Source organism: Elephantulus edwardii, unplaced genomic scaffold (assembly GCF_000299155.1).
Source record: "Elephantulus edwardii isolate Elephantulus edwardi_28Jun2011 unplaced genomic scaffold, EleEdw1.0 scaffold00003, whole genome shotgun sequence".
NCBI lineage: Eukaryota > Metazoa > Chordata > Mammalia > Macroscelidea > Macroscelididae > Elephantulus > Elephantulus edwardii.
Window position 1 is genome coordinate 4,857,765 of NW_006399753.1, and position 15,646 is coordinate 4,873,410.

At 47.9% G+C, this 15,646-nt stretch overlaps 1 protein-coding gene across 1 annotated transcript in view; it reads left to right on the forward strand.

The window, feature by feature from the left end:
- FAM135B (family with sequence similarity 135, member B) overlaps positions 1–15,646 on the forward strand; it is a 139,055-nt gene that overhangs the window by 96,715 nt on the left and 26,694 nt on the right. Inside the window, exons 7-10 of the mRNA XM_006879268.1 lie at positions 2,620–2,773; positions 5,921–5,970; positions 11,512–11,667; positions 12,867–12,940. Coding sequence (XP_006879330.1) covers positions 2,620–2,773; positions 5,921–5,970; positions 11,512–11,667; positions 12,867–12,940 — 434 coding nt within the window. The remainder of the gene's footprint in view (positions 1–2,619; positions 2,774–5,920; positions 5,971–11,511; positions 11,668–12,866; positions 12,941–15,646) is intronic.

A 15,646-nucleotide genomic window follows, 5' to 3' on the forward strand; every position in this document is an offset into this window, starting at 1 on the left:
CTGACGAAAGAGAATTTGAGTGAAATCTGATTTCATTTTACTTGAAAACACAATCAACAGCCATGGTAGCAGGAGTCAAGAAGTCAAATGACATGTTGCACTGGGCCTATCAAGGACCTTTTTAAAATGCTAAAGAGAAAGGATGCCAGTTTAAAGACTAAGGTGTATTTGATCCAAGCCATAGTATTTTCAGTTGCTTATATTCATATGCGAGTTAGACAATACCTAAAACAGACCAAGGAAGAATTAATATGTACTTTTGGCAAAGAGTATTGTGTGTGTGCTGTCAGGAAGGGCCAGTCCTTGGATAAAGACATCATGCTAAGAAACATGGAGGGTCATGGACTAGAGGAAGACTCTCTAGAAGGTGGACGCTGTGGCTCGAGAATGGCCAGTGCCGGTTAGGACAAGGCCTGGATCTGCTCTTCATCGAGTTGCTGTGAGTCATGGTTGACTGGAGGGCACCTACAGCAACATCTGATTGAATAAGACGCTGTTTTCAAACAGAGTCTTCCTTCAAGGCAAACTGTAAAAATGAAGACATTCCTTGCAAAGGTGTTTGTTTGGGTTTTATGATGAGCTGACGACTAAATTGCTTGTTCAGTATGAGTTGTGTGATGTTGTTCCCAATTAGATTAAATATTAAGACTCCAATTTGCCAACTGCTAACAAAATTGCTGAATATTGCACACAGTTTGGGGAATTGCTTTTAATTAACAAATGGAAGGGAAATAGAAAATAAAAGTGTCAGAGCTAGAAATGTCTTAATGGATGGATTCAGCGTTTTCAGATGCAAAGTGTTAAGTATTCCCTGCCCCGGAATGATACATTGCACCTTAATTAGAGACGCTGCTGTGTGTGAAGTCATTGTTAACAGATCTAGTTGTAAAGTGGGTTGTCCATGTCTCATGTGCGCTAAGACCACAGTGAAAAGGAACAGATGGAGGGGTGACTTTCGGGAAAGGTGTGACTTTGGAAGGTGAAAAATCTCTCAATGTTTGTCTCCCCAGTTGAGAGACAGAGGCAGAATTTGAGCGATGCTAGTAGACTTTTCAGAAATGAGTTCTGCTAATAGAAAAAGAGATCCTTTTTTTCTGTTTTGTTTTGTTCATAGTTATCTCTAGCTGTACATCCCTCCCCCCAAGATTTCTTTTTGAATTATGACTTCTTATCTGTTAGAAAGCTGAACAATGACAGAGCTGTGAGTCTGTGCATATAACTACAGGGCTGCGAGTCTGTGCATGTAACTACAGGGCTCTGAGTTTATGCATATAACTAACTACAGGGCTGTGATTCTGTGCATATAACTACAGGGCTGTGAGTCTGTGCCATTTATTTTCTGAACCTTCAAGTGCACCGTGGCCAGAGCTGTCCTCATTACTCAGTTCCCAGGATGCTGTGTGTCACCTGATCTCTTCTGAACGTGCCCCGCACACACATGCTGTTGTTTCCACTGTTACTGGTGGTGTTTCTATCACCACTGATTTTATTTATTTCTGTTCTTGTAACTACAATATTGTGACAGATTTGTGGACCATACCAGTGTTGTTTTTTGAGAATAAAGTCATAAAGAAAAACTTACTGATCAATTACGAATGATGTAACTAATAATGTTATAATTTAATGTACAAGGATTTCACAAAACAGTTTGTTCTTAGTGGTCGTTTAATCTAAGAAATTGTACATTGAAACAATTACTAATTATATCACATACTTTTCTATGATCAGCATTGATAATAAACATTAGTAGGGATTCTGTATTCCTTGGAGGCCCACGGGATGTGGTGGCGCCGTTAGTTATTGCACGGGGGATTAGAGACACCAACTCTAGCAACATTGCTGTATTTTTCTGTGATTAAAGTTAATAACAAATGTTACTACGGGTTCTGTGTGGCCTGGTATGGGAGGAGGCCCATCATGGGCTGGTATTAACTCAGGAGTGACAGCATTGGGTGACACCAATCCTAGTGATGTCACCTCAGCCCCCTGAGATCTGGCTGCCCCTCTGACCCAGCTCAGCACTCATTGACAGTCTCGGGGAGCAGAGTCCTCCAGTCTTTCTGACCCTCCACTTTACCAGCCATGACGTCTTTCTTCTGGGACTGGTCCTTCCTGAAAACATGTCCTAAATGTGTGAGGCAAAGTCTCACCGTCCTTGCTTCTAAGGAGCCCTCAGGGTGTCCTCGATTCAAGGCGGACTTGGTCATCCTTCTTCCAGTCCTCAGCACTCTCCTCTGTCGACTCTGTACTGTAGAGATTACACCCAGGGAGACCCTGAGGGCGGGTCTACTCTATCCTGCAGAAGAACAGGGTTGGTAAGTGAGGGGCACTCCGTCCTCGGAGGCCCCGTCACCATCATACCTCTCCTCATCCTCATCACCCGCTTTCTCATCGTTGTCAGTGTCTGTAGACTGTGACTTTGTACCCAGCAGGCAAAGGTGGTGGGGGGTTGTTTTCCCTATGCAGAGGGATGCAGAAAACTTCCCATGGAAACGCCTCTCGCGTCCTTGGGTTTCCAAGGAGCAGGCCTCAGAGTGTTCTGCGGTTGGTGGTGGTGGTGGAAGGAGGGGCCCGGACCACGCCTTCAGGTGTGTGTGTGTGTGTATGTCCTGCCCACAGGGGAGCTTCTATGTGCCCTCGGAGAACTGCATGCAGCACGCCTACAAGTGGCACCGGGACCTCTGTCACCTGCTGCTTCACGCCTTCCGAGGTCTCCGTGTCTACTTCCTGCTCATCATGAAGGACATCCCGGAGCTGCCACGCACGGAGCTGGGTAAGGACGGGGGGGGGGGGGGAGGCCCGTCCCCATAGCCCACCCTGCACTTTGTGACTCAAAGTAAAAAATAAAGCCACCACCTCACCAACAAACCTGCTCTGACTCCCAGCAGCCTCGAGTGCTGAGTTGGGCGATCTGTAGAGTTTCCAAGGCTGGAGACAAACTTCCCCATCCTTCTGTAGAGAAACTGGAGGGTTTGACCCATGACCTCTAGGCCAACAGTGTTTAACCTCCACAGACACTTCTCTAAATGTCCCAGTTACAGACACGGGTCCAGGAAGGCTTTACATCCTCTCCAGCTTTCCAACAAGCAAGGCTGTCTTCATGAGCGTGGAGGGAGGAAAGGCATGAGGGGCACAGAGGGAAGCGTGCAGTTAGATGATCCATAAACCGACAGAAGCAAAACAAGGACAGGACACCTGCCAGTACCTCACCCACCCCTGGTCCGCTCACTGAGGATTACCCGACACCCACTAAGACGGGACACCTGCCAGTACCTCACCCACCCCTGGTCCGCTCACTGAGGATTATCCCACACCCACTAGGCCTGGTGCTGACGACGCACGTTATCTTGTTTTCTAGGCCATGATATATACGCCTGCAGGTGACAAGTCATAAACCAAGACACTACTCTTGTGATTTGGTACCAGAGGCTGGACGCTTCCAGATCCGAGTTACGGGAGCAGAGGGGCTGCTCCAAGCCTGCTCTCCTCCCTTGAACTTGGTCTTTGAGATGAGCGCCTGAAGCCATGGCAACGTGCCGGAGTAGTTTAGAGTCTCTTCTTGTTTGGGCCTCTGTGTTGAGGTTCCAACTTACAAAACTATGAAACAATTTTAAGATCAGAGAAAACACACCCACTTACACACAACCATGTATCTCCTGATTTTAGCAGGGTGGTGGCTGCATGGCGGCTGGGCTCCTTTCTGACTGAGGGCTTGGAAACATCAGCCACTCTGGGAGAAAGACGCTCCCGTTTGCTCCCGTGTGTGAAGTGACGATCTCAGGAATCTTGGGGCAGTGTTCCTCTATCCCCTCAGGTCCCTATCAGTCATAAAGGATTTGGAGCAAGTGGGTTTAATGGTAATAAATCCTCTTATGTGTCCACTGTTCTGGGCTTTCTGGAGATAGCTTCCTGCACTTGACTTGTCCAGAGTGGGCACACGGAGATCCTGGTCTCCATCTCTTCCTTGACGGGAGGAAACCGAAGCTCAGAGAGGTGGGGTCACACCGCAGTCGGAGGCAGAACCGTGACAGACATGCAGAGGCCCTGATTCCAGGGCAGGTCCTCCAGGCTACATCACACTCAGTGACCACAGGCGTCCTGTTCCTGTTCACCTTGCACTTGTGATGAGGCCCCTCATCAAAATCCATGCTGCAGCCCTGTGTAATGTCTGCCCCACTGCACATAAAACTAGGGAGAAGTCCACGGCATTGAATCGATGTGGTCTCCTAGCAACCTTCCAAAAGGTTTCTGAGTCTGGAAATCTTTGTGGGAGGAAATGACCCAACTTCCTTCATCAGAGCAGCTGGTGGGAGGGAACTGTGCCACCAGGGTGCCTTGAACAGAGTAGAGAGCTCAGATACACACACCCCTGCAGATGAGAAATCATAAAGCTTAGTGTCTAATGTTATTAGGAGCCCATGAGTCAGAATCAATCCATAGCTGACTCCCCAGGGTTTTCATCGCCCAGGAAGAGACTGCCCGTCTTTCTCTTGTGGAGCACTTACTGGATTTGAACCATGTGGCTTTGGGTTGACAGCACAGCTCATTGCCATGGGGCCACTTGAGCTCCTAAGTGTTGGATCCTGCTAATTAGCTCTACAATGTGGGGCCACAGCTGGGGGCTGCAAGGTCTGATGCTTCAGGCTCAGAGTCAGGGAGCAGAGGGGCTGCCCCAAGCCTGCTCTCTCCTTCCTTGAACTTGGTTTTACATCTTTGAGATGAACACCCAAACCCATCACCACATCTATCCCACAGACATAATAAACCTTTGTGTCCGTGTGCATGTCCTGTGTTTTATGTCCTGTCTTTGCTCAAATAACACACAAGTTATTTTGTTTGCCCACCTCTTTGAGGTTCTTGGGTACAATATGTGACATTTTTTAACATGCAGCTGTGGCAAATTAGCATAGGACTATCATGAAAATACCTTGATATAGGAAGCAGTTGGCAAACAGGCAGAATACGTGTGTTATTTGTGTATGAATAAAGCATGCATGCAGGACCCACAAAAGCACAAGGCAAGCAGAGCCGCTTTGGACCCACGCACCGAGTGGTGTTGACATGGGCCCCCTTGGGCCGCAGAAATGCCCACAGAACATGTTCCACTGCATCTGCTGTGAAGCCATGAACAACTAATGGATTTTATAATCAAACTCGCCTTCGGGTCGATTCGAGATGCCTTACATCTCTAGATCTGTCCCTCGGGGGCTTTTGGACACTGGTGTGCTGGTTTTTTTAAAAGAATCAGATCTCCAGGCCTTTCCTTCCAAGGTCACTCTGGGTGACCATGAACCCAGGACCGGCTAGTAAGCAGTAGCTGAGCAAGTTCACTGCTAGCACAGCAGGGGGTTCCAAGGCAGGAGTGGGCGTCCTCTGGGCTTGTAGAGTCCTCAGAGCCAGATGGTCCCAATTAGACTGTGAGGTCTCTCCTCTAAGGTGCCTTGGGTGGGCGCGAACCCTTGGGGTAAATAGCAGCAGAGCAGGCTTTCCGTGTGCACACTCACTCAGGGACTTCAGCTCACAGTTCCAAAAGACGACCCATGTGAGCAGGCCAGACAGAACAAGAGTCCCCCATTTCCACGTCCACTTTTGGGGCCTTCCTCACCTGGGAACCTGGGCTTTTCCATTTCCTTAGCAGCTGCTGCACGTCAGCGTATGTCCACATCAGTGTATGTCATTGTGTGTCCATGTCAGTGTGTGTCCACATCAATGCATGTCCACGTCATCATGTGTTCATGCCAGCTCGTATCCATGTCAGTGCGTGTCCACGTCAGTGTGTGTCCACATTAGTGCATGTCCACGTCCGTGTATGTCAGTGAGTGTCCACGTCAGTGTGTGTCCACGTCAGTGCGTGTCCACGTCAGTGTGTGTCCATGTCAGTGTATGTCCACTTGATTGTACCGTTTCTTTTTCTTCCTAGGGGCCCTGGCTGTTGAAGAAACGCTCTCTCAGCTGTGCTCAGAGCTCCAGGTAATTGAAGGAGTTGACCCTCGGGTCTGACTGGCGGCGGCTGTGCAGGCTGAATGTAATTGCTTGCTTAGAGTGGGAGGCAGAGATAAAAGACAGGCTTGTAACCTCACATGGGGCCCAAATCTGGAAAGTTCTCTGCGTTTCTGTACGCAGAATCATTCCTGTGCCATTAGACACCTGTATACGCCTGACCCTGTGCTGGACGCTGTGCAGAGGCGACGCAGGTCCACAGGGGTCTCTGAATCGCTGGAGCTCAGAGCACATCTGTTTAACTACCCACTTACCAAGCAGGTCCTGGCTAATTACTGGGTGTTCAGAGGCCTCACACTAGATCTCGGATAGACTGATACGGGGCTGGAAGCTGTTAGGAAGGAAGAGGAGGATGATATGATGACAATCGCGTGCACTAGCAGAAATCTGTCCAGCACATAGTAAGAGTATTGTTGTTACGTGGGATTGAGTCAGAACCGAATCATGGCCAGTCTTCCAGGCGTGTTCAGAGGCAATTAATCACATGGACGTAGCTGGTAGATTTGAACCAGGTGCCTTTGAGATTGCGGTGAAGCTTCGTCCCACTAGGCCACATAATAAACAATTTGGGGGACTCTGTCACGTTCCTTGGGCTATATGCTGTGAGTAAGGATTGTTAATCATGTTGGGGGTACGTGCCTTGAGTAGATTCAACACATCATGACCCAATAGGACAGAAAAGAGCTGCCTTATAGGATTTTCCCAGCTAGACTCTTTATGGGATTAGATTGCTAGGTCGTTCTCCTGTGGAGCTACTAGGTGGGTTTGAACCACTGACCTTTGGGTTAAAAATGAAGTGCGTACACTTTGTACCCCAGAGGGTAACAGTAGCACCCCTCTACCAGACAGGTGTGTCTCACATGCCATGAGTACACTGTTAGGAGGAGGCATCATGCTTGGAAAGGTAGAGGGTCAGGGAAAGAGACGAAGACCCTCAATGAGATACGTTGATCCAGTGAGTGTAGCAATGAGCTGACTGTATCACGCATGATGAGGATGGAGCAGGAGAGGGCAGCGTTCAGGCCCCTTGTTCGTAGGGTTGCTATGATTGTACTGGACTTAGCAGCACCTAACATCACCAGTGCACAGGTTCAGGATCAAATCCACCAGCTGCTCCACGGAAGGAAAATAGACCATCTCCTCCTGTGCCTCTGAAAACCTGCTGGAGGTCAGCTCTGACTCAGTTCCGACTGTGGGGTACACAACAACAACAACAAGAAGGACCTGATAGGGCTGTTATGAGATTAAGTTAAGAGCAGGTGTCAGGGCTATTGTACACGGCATCGCTATGAGTCACAAGTGACTGGACAGCACATAACAACAATAACAGTGTGTGTTCAGCCCGTAGTGCCCCTTGTCTTGCTGTTAGTTGTTATTGTAAGGTGGTACTGGAAGGCCCATGGGGAGGGAAAGGGAGCTGAGAGTGGACACTTCGGCGTTTGATAAGGGGGGACTGTGTGTGCAGAGAGGGTTCCAAGGGTGATAACAGGTACACGCTGGCAGGGGATGTGCTGGGCAGGGAGTGTCACCTGGCTGAGAGTGGGCACAGGGGGTGAGGGTGTGTGCAGAAGCGGACAGGGAGGGCTCACAGGCATGGACGTTGTCAGGAGGGGTGCTGACTACCTGGGGACACCTCTAACTTGTGGTGCTGGCTTCCCCTCTGAGATGATGGAGTGATGTGGTCAGCTGCTGCATTTTAGCCGCCCCACTGCCCCTCCCCGTAAGTCCTCCTGCGCAGGACTTGGGAGTCTTGTTAGGGGTCCTGGCTGATTCAGAGAAAAATAAAAACAAGCTTCTTACTACCTGCTCACCTTGATGAGGTGATGTGGGCATCACCTCCTCCAGGAAGCCCCCCCACGAGCCTTCTCCAGACCTCAGTGTGTGTCCCATTCATGGCCTGGGTCAACCTCGGAGGTACCCCAGGTTTGCTTCCAAACTGCTGCAGTAAAGTGAAGGTTGCATGAAGCCAGTCACAGAATTCTGAATTCTTTGGTACGTATCGAATCTGTCCTGTGGTTTGTACACTCGCAGTAGCATTATGCAAATAAAGAGGTGAAAAATTGTGAGAAGATCACAGTGTCTGGAGCTCTGGTGAGGTAGTTTATAAGGAGTTGCTCTTCTCACTCAGAGGTAGTGCCTCCCTCTTTTGAATCCCCAGTGATTGCCAGGGGAAAGGTGGGCACTCTCCCCCTGTGTAATCTGTGACCCCTGAAAACCTGAGGGGCAGCTGTGAATCACTTTCAGCCACCATATAGCCATGAGCTGAGCTAAGTGTGACACAGAGATGAGCTGTGAGCGCGTACTGTTAGAAAGTAGACCTGCTCTACCCAGGGTTGCTACAAGGCTTCAATCTCTAAAACAAAACAACAAACACAAACAAACAGATTACCTGCAAAATGACTAGATGTCCAAGTGCAATTCAGTGCAGGGAGCCTATACGTGATGGTTGTGTTATAACCATCTACACACAGAGTTAGCAGTCTGGTGACTTGATACCTAGAAGTGTGCTCCTAACCCAAAGGTCACCCCTCTCTGGCCATCTGCATCTACCAGCAGCTCCAAGGGAGCAAGATGACCATCCTTCCACTTGGTTTACAGCCTCAGAAACCACTGGAGGGTCAGTTATGAGTTGGTTCTGACTTGATGTCAATGAGTGAATTGAGTTAATGCATAATTATAACCAGACCGTAGCCTCATCTGAGACTGTATTAATTTATCCTGGACTGGTCAAAGGTGGACACAGGACAAGTACGCAGTGAACATTGGGGTGAGAGGGTAGAGGCAGTGGACAGTGGGGAGTGTCCAGGGTGCAGTGAGCCAAGTGGCAGAGGAGACACGGAGCAGGTGCGGGGCGTGTTCCGGACACTGAGTTGGCATTGCTGCCTCGTTAGTGTGAAGGGCTCTTTCCTCGGTCTTGCTGGGATGGCCCCTCTTAGCCCATCATTGCAATGATACAGACAGAAACCCAGAAAGGCAGGGAGTCCTCCTGTGGCTTAATCAGAAGTGTTCTATACCTGGTCTGGGGCCATGTCTATTATCAACGAGGGGAAATACAGTTCTCCCAAGGCCACATTTTATCAGTAGCTTCTCTCCGTGTCTTTACCTTCATCCTATTCCCTGAGCTGAGAGGATACACAGGGGCTGTGTGTGTCCTCGTGGTGGATGGGATGTTATGGGCGACAAAGTAAGACATCGTGTGTGGAGAGTCTGGGTTGTTGAGGCCCAGGGTTCCTCACCTTCCTTCAAAGGTGCTTACTTATCCAGAAACCTCTGCTCCACACTGCTAGTTCCTGGGATGCGGGGAAACTCCAGGCTGAAATGCAGGCCTGAAAGAGATGGAGGAGATAACAAGAAAGAGCATCAGGAGGGCAGGGGCAGCACTGCCTGCACAAGGGACTCGTGGTTTGCCTTGAGCACGGTGATACTAATCTGTAGTGAACAGTTTCACGTTTTCCCCACCCCATCAGAGGTTCAGCGTCTAAGTAGGGCTGGCATCTGTCTTTCTCCCAGCCTCGCACAGCCTTCCTACAGAATCAAAGCCTCTTTTCAAATTGACACACACTGACAGGGACGGAGTAGCCAGCCAGCGAGGTAAGCGCAGTTCCCTGTGCTGGCTTGTTCCTGTGCAGCGGCCACTTGTACATCAGAGACGTGGCGAAACCCATGTGAAATTGCTCACTGCTGATTAGGACGCGCAAGGAAGCCCATGCTTACGGAGCTCACATCCCCTGTGGGAGGCGCTGTGGAGGAGATCCGTGGGGGTCACAGGACCCCCAGAGAGGAGGTGTCACTCCTGGAGCTTAATGTTAGTCGCAGTCTAATCACCTCTGACTGATGGTGACCCTACGTCCCACACGATCGATCGCCACCCGTCCCCATCATCACCGGCACAGACGCTGTATGGTCACTGCCTTCTTCCAGCATCGTTGTTGTTGTATATTGTTGAGTCAGAGCCAAGCCACAGCTGGTCCTCCAGTGGGTTTTCGGAGGCGGTAAATCACATGGAAGGAAATGCCCATTTTCCTCCCAAGGAGAAGTGGGTGCACTCGAACTGTGTGCCTTCAGGTTGGCAGCTCAGCTCCTTATCACTGGGCCACCAGAGCTTGACAGTATTCTGTTGAGATCTATCCTTTCAGAAGCAGATTTTTATAGACTGTTATTCCTAATCTGTCTTAGGCAGAAACCTCGGCCCTGGATGACATTGCTGGTATCTGAAAGGCCAGTGGCATAGCTTCCGGCATCAGAGCACCCCACAAGTGACTGGAGTGTGACATGGGTGGATGAGTGGTGGGGGGGCACTTGTGTTAGGTGCCATCACACTGATTACACTTCAAGGTGCCCCTGCTGTGCCTGGGCCCCCTGCTGCGCTCACTGTGTCACTGTCTCCTCGAGGGTCATCACGGGGCCAGTGCATCTTCAGCTGTCACTGTGTCTGTCTGTTTCTATAAGGGTTGTCTTCTCTTTAAGGACCCTCTGCTTTCCCAAGTGTGATGTCTTTTTACATGGACTTGTGTCTTCTGACAGCATGCCCCCCCCATATTTGGGGTGCAGCCTCACCACCCCGTCCTGGCAGCTAGGGAACACTCTGTGTTTCTTCCAAGACAGATTTATATTTTCGTTCTTTTTGAAGTTCACAGTATATTTACCAACATGACAATACAAAGGCATCAATTCATCTTTGTTCTTCCTTATATATTGTCTAACTTTGACATGCAAATAACAGAGATTACCCAATGGAGCAATACTGGTTGCGAAGCATGAAGTTCGTTGTTTTTCGGATGTACTGTGGAGTCAGGATAAGGACCTATTGCACTTGTCCAAGGTCAGTGTTGTGGAGGATGTGAGAGGCCGGTTTCTTCTTGGAGCTGGTGGGAGGACACCCAGGAACAAGTGTGCTAGAAGCTGGATATTGATATTTGTTGGGATAGGTCATAGAGTCTGAAAAGAGAAATAGTGTAAACTAAGAGAGATACAAAGGCATAGATACATCTAGAAATCAAAGAGTAAGTTTTATCTAAAAGCGATATAAAGTTTGGACAAGATGGAAAGTTATTTATTCTACCTAACAGGTGATCTTGTATTCAGAAAGCTTTGGCCTCTTATTTTGTGGACACTGAGGAACTATCTAGATATTTTATTCTTTTTTAAAATTTTATTATTTTAAAATTTTTTTTATTATTATTTTTGTGTGTACTGTCAAATCAGATCTGATTGGTACAGGAGATTGCCCCTCCTTCTCCAGCAGAGTGTCTGGTGGATTTGAACCACATGCCTCTGGGATTGCAGTGCAACTTCTTGCCACTAGGCTACCAGAGCTCCCTTATTTTATTCTTGTTTTAAGACTGCTATGCAGCATACTCCTGTAAGACTCTGAAGTATAAGGAAATGTCACCAGTGCATGGAGAAAGGAGATATGTCAAAGAAAACTTGGAAGTTACCAAAAATGTCAGAAAGAAGTAATAGTAAGTTGATGGATTACAGAGCCTTGGCCTCCACCTTTTGCCTCTCCAGATGCTGAACAATCCAGAGAAAATAGCTGAACAGATCAGCAAGGATCTCGCCTGGCTTGCCTCCCACCTGATGGCCTTGTGGACCCAGTTCCTGGACACAGTGACACTACACTCCCAAGTGACCACCTATCTCACCCAGGAGCATCATACTTTGAGGGTAAGTGTCACATGACACACCTGTCCCCCCTCATCTCTGGATAGTGAACTCTCCACGGGGGCTGGTTTAAGAGAGACCATTTCTAGAGCAGAATGAAGACTTGGGATTGGCCTCTAGGTCAGCACATGGTCCTGATTCCACCATGAACTTGCCATATGCCTTTGTTAATGTAATTCTCCTGAATCTCTGCTCTTATAAGAATTCTTCCATATCTCAACTGGTGGCAGAGTCCACCACAAATCCTTTGAAAAGATTATTGTTGCTGTTGTTTGGGGGTTTTAAGTGTTACCACCTATGAGACATTGTTCTTCTGCCAACAGTTTGTGTCCATGTGGGTGGACATTAATGGCAGAAATATCAATTCATAGACGATGTGGGCCTCCTCTCTTAGACCAAGAGGATAAGATGCATGAGTGTCAATGTTCACAGAGGGTTGTGCAGGATTGTTTCTGCAAATCAGTTTCAGATGCATCTGGATATGGTCCCTGTGTGCTAATGGAGAGACTGAGTCTCGCAAATGGTTAGTGCACTTGGCTGCTAATGAAAAGGTTGGCAGTTCAAGTGCACCCAGAAGCACCTTGGAAGAAAGATTTGAAAGAGCAGCCATTGACAACCGTGCAGAGCACAGTACACAGTTCAACTCTGACACCATGCACCTGAGTTTGAATTGACATTCGTTGAGTGTGTACGTGCAAGGGGCTTGTCTTCTAGTGGCAGTAATATGAACCAAACACAAAAATAGAAACTGGTATAATAGAATAGAAAATGGTAGTTTGCATTGCTTCATGTGCATGTGAAAGCTGGAAGGTAAATAAGGAAGACCAGAGGAGAACTGACGTCTGAATTGTGGGGCTGGTGAAGAATGTTGACTATGCCATGGACTGCCAGAGGAACAAACACATCTGTCTCAGAGAAGTGCAACCAGAGTGCTTCTTAGAGGCAGAGATAGTGAGTCTCCACCTCACGTACATTGTGCACGTTGTCAGGGGGATTAATCCTTGGAAAAACACAGGGTCCTGCAAAGATGGAGGGTCAGAGAAAGGAAGGAAGACCCTCGATGAGGTAGACTGACACAGTGACTAGTGATGGGCTTGAGTGTCTCAGAGACTGTGTGGACGGCACGGATCACGCGAGCTTCAGACCTGCTGTTTTCAGGGTCACTATAAGTCAGAGTTGACACTCACTTCCTTATCCCAAAGGTGCGAAGATTTTCCGAGGCCTTCTTTTACATGGAGCACCAAAAACTTGCAATCTTGACCTTCCAGGAAAATCTGTAAGTATCTCTTGCATCTTCACTGCTCCCTTCAAAGTACCTGCCCAGGATGCTCCTGGTCAGTTGGATCTGTAAATGTGTTGGTTGTTGTAAAGATACGTAGGTAGTATAATATTTTCATTCAGTGCTTCTCATGTGTACACTTGATTGCTATCCATGACGTTGTTTCAGGTGTTCCAACCACCACTCATTATGGTTGTCAAATTCCCCTTCCCCCTAATCAGTCACTGCTTCCTACACTATGACCCCTCACTGCCCACACCTATCTGCTCCTGTTGTAGCTGGTGTTAGGTGCCTGAAGTCGGTGACGAGTCATAGTGACCCTGTGCACAACAGGCCAAAACACGGCCCACTCTGTGCCAGCTTCAGCGTTGTTGCTGTGCTTGATGAGCCACTGTCCCAGCCACTGAGTCAGACGGTCCATTGAGTGTCTTCCGTCTTTTGTGATCACCTTTACCAAGTACGATGTCCTTCTGCAGGAACTGACCCTTCCTCATAATATGTCCAAAATACATGAGACAAAATCTGCTCAGCGTCTCTTCTATGATTTCTAAGACAGACTGATTTGTTCTAGTAGTCCATAGGATATTCTTTGCCAACCCCACAGTCTAAAGGCAGCTATTTTTCTTTGGTCTTCCTTATAAACACTAATATAACTTTGGTTTCTCTACATTTACATATTTGAGAAATTTCTAATGTACCTTTGTGTTAGTCTGACTCAGGCACATTGGTTATTAAGACTGGAGCTGAAAGGAGACAGAGAAAGTCAATCGCTACCACTTTTTTGTGTGTTGAGTGTTGTGACTCTGGGGGCAGCACCAGGACTGCCTAGGTCCCTGAAGGCATCAGTGAATAGCTACCACTTTTATATGTTGAGTGTTATTATGACCCTCTGTGCTAGAACCAGGACTGCTTAGGACCTTGAAGGCATCAGTGCTGAGTCTTTTTTGCAGAATGGATTAGAAACAGGTGCTGTGGCCACAAGCTATGTCAGAAACAGCACAGCTCACCTGGGGTTCTTTGGCAGCTGGGAAATGCACTTAGCATAAGAATTAAGCCCTAAATGCCTCATCAGCAGGACTGAGGTGGGGCTGATGAATTTATAAGTTTGTCTTCTAGGTGAAAGTAAAGAGCTCAAGGGGTTGTGGAAAGATCAGGCCATTCTGGCTTTCAGATTTCCCTGGTAGGCAGTAACAGCGGGTATTCCCAAATATTGTGGGCTTTGCTACCGATGTCCAAGGTATTTTTATTTCTGAGTCGCTTCCACAGAGAGATGTGAGTGAAGTGACTTTGAGGAGCCACAGTAAACCTAGCCAGAAAGACACTTGGGGTTCATCCATCATTCAGAACTGACTGGGACATCCTCCCCCTTCATCTTCGTGGCTCTATTTTCTCTCCACTCTTCATTTTGTTTGCAAAGTACAGTGACATTTATGATTTGCCTCATGAATTCTGACAGTGTGAGGGACACCATGGAAAATGTTTGCATGCTGAAATCAGAGCCTGGAATCCTTTCATTCTGTTCCAACCCTTTGCTGAGAATTTACATCCCCACCCAGGATGTATGCACTCAGAATCTAACGAACCACTTGGGGAATCTTGTTAACCTGTTGATTCTGACTCAGGATGTCTGGAGTGGAAATGTAAACTCTGAGCAGGAATTGAAGCTGAAAGAACAGTTCAAAGCCCTGGTGAAAAAACCCCTGTTACCCTCAAGCTGCTGGTGGTGACTCGTGGCAACCTTCGATAGGATCTGTTAGACAGCGAATCTTTATCTGAAGGAGACTGCCTCTCCCCTTTCTCTTTAGAAATAGCAGGCGGATTTGAACAGCTGACCTTTTGTTTAGCTGCCCGACATGTAACACACTGCACGACTAGGGCTAAAATAATTTGCCTAGAAACATCTTGGGTCTTTCTTTCATTCATTCACTCACTGACTCATGCATTTGTCCAGTTGACAGATACAATTGTCTGGTGGTATTTTCCAAAACTGGAACTTAGAAGAGCTAATCCTAGCTGGTAAAGAGTTGTGCTGCTACCACAGAGGTGGATAGTTTGAATCCTAGTAAAGTTTTCTCCTCTAGAATATTAGTTCTGTAGGAGATTATCTCCTCCCAGGCGGTCTACAGCCTCTGAAAAATCTGTTGGAGGGTCAGCTCTGAGGCGTTCTGACGTGATGGCACAAAACAACAACAATCTGACAAATCTAATTATGATTTATTTTGAAGGCCACTGAACAAGATATTACAAGTGAGAACTTGTACATGACACCTTCCCAGGTCACTACGGAAGATGCGTGCCTGCCTGTGTCATAGCAGGGCTCTCAAGGAGCACACACAACCATGGAGGACATACAGTCCACAAGTCACCAAATTAAAATTGGCACTTTCAAGCCCCTCAGCAACCCCCACAAGAGAGAGAATGATCTGCTCCCATGAAGACCGCTGTTGAGTGTCCCATCAAGCCAGAACCAATGCATAGCTGACCCTCCAGCAGGTTTTCAAAGGCAGCATTTGCACAGGAGCAGATTGTCTATTTTTCTCCTGTGGAGCAGCTGGTGATTCAAAGCACATAACCTTGTGTGTGTTAAGTTAGCGTACATAAGCAAGGAACCAGGGAGAGTGAGAGAGGGCTTAATGCAGCTTTATTAAAGGGGGAAGGATAAGGGAGGGTCTGGGCGAGGTTCCTCATTCTGGAGATGCAGAA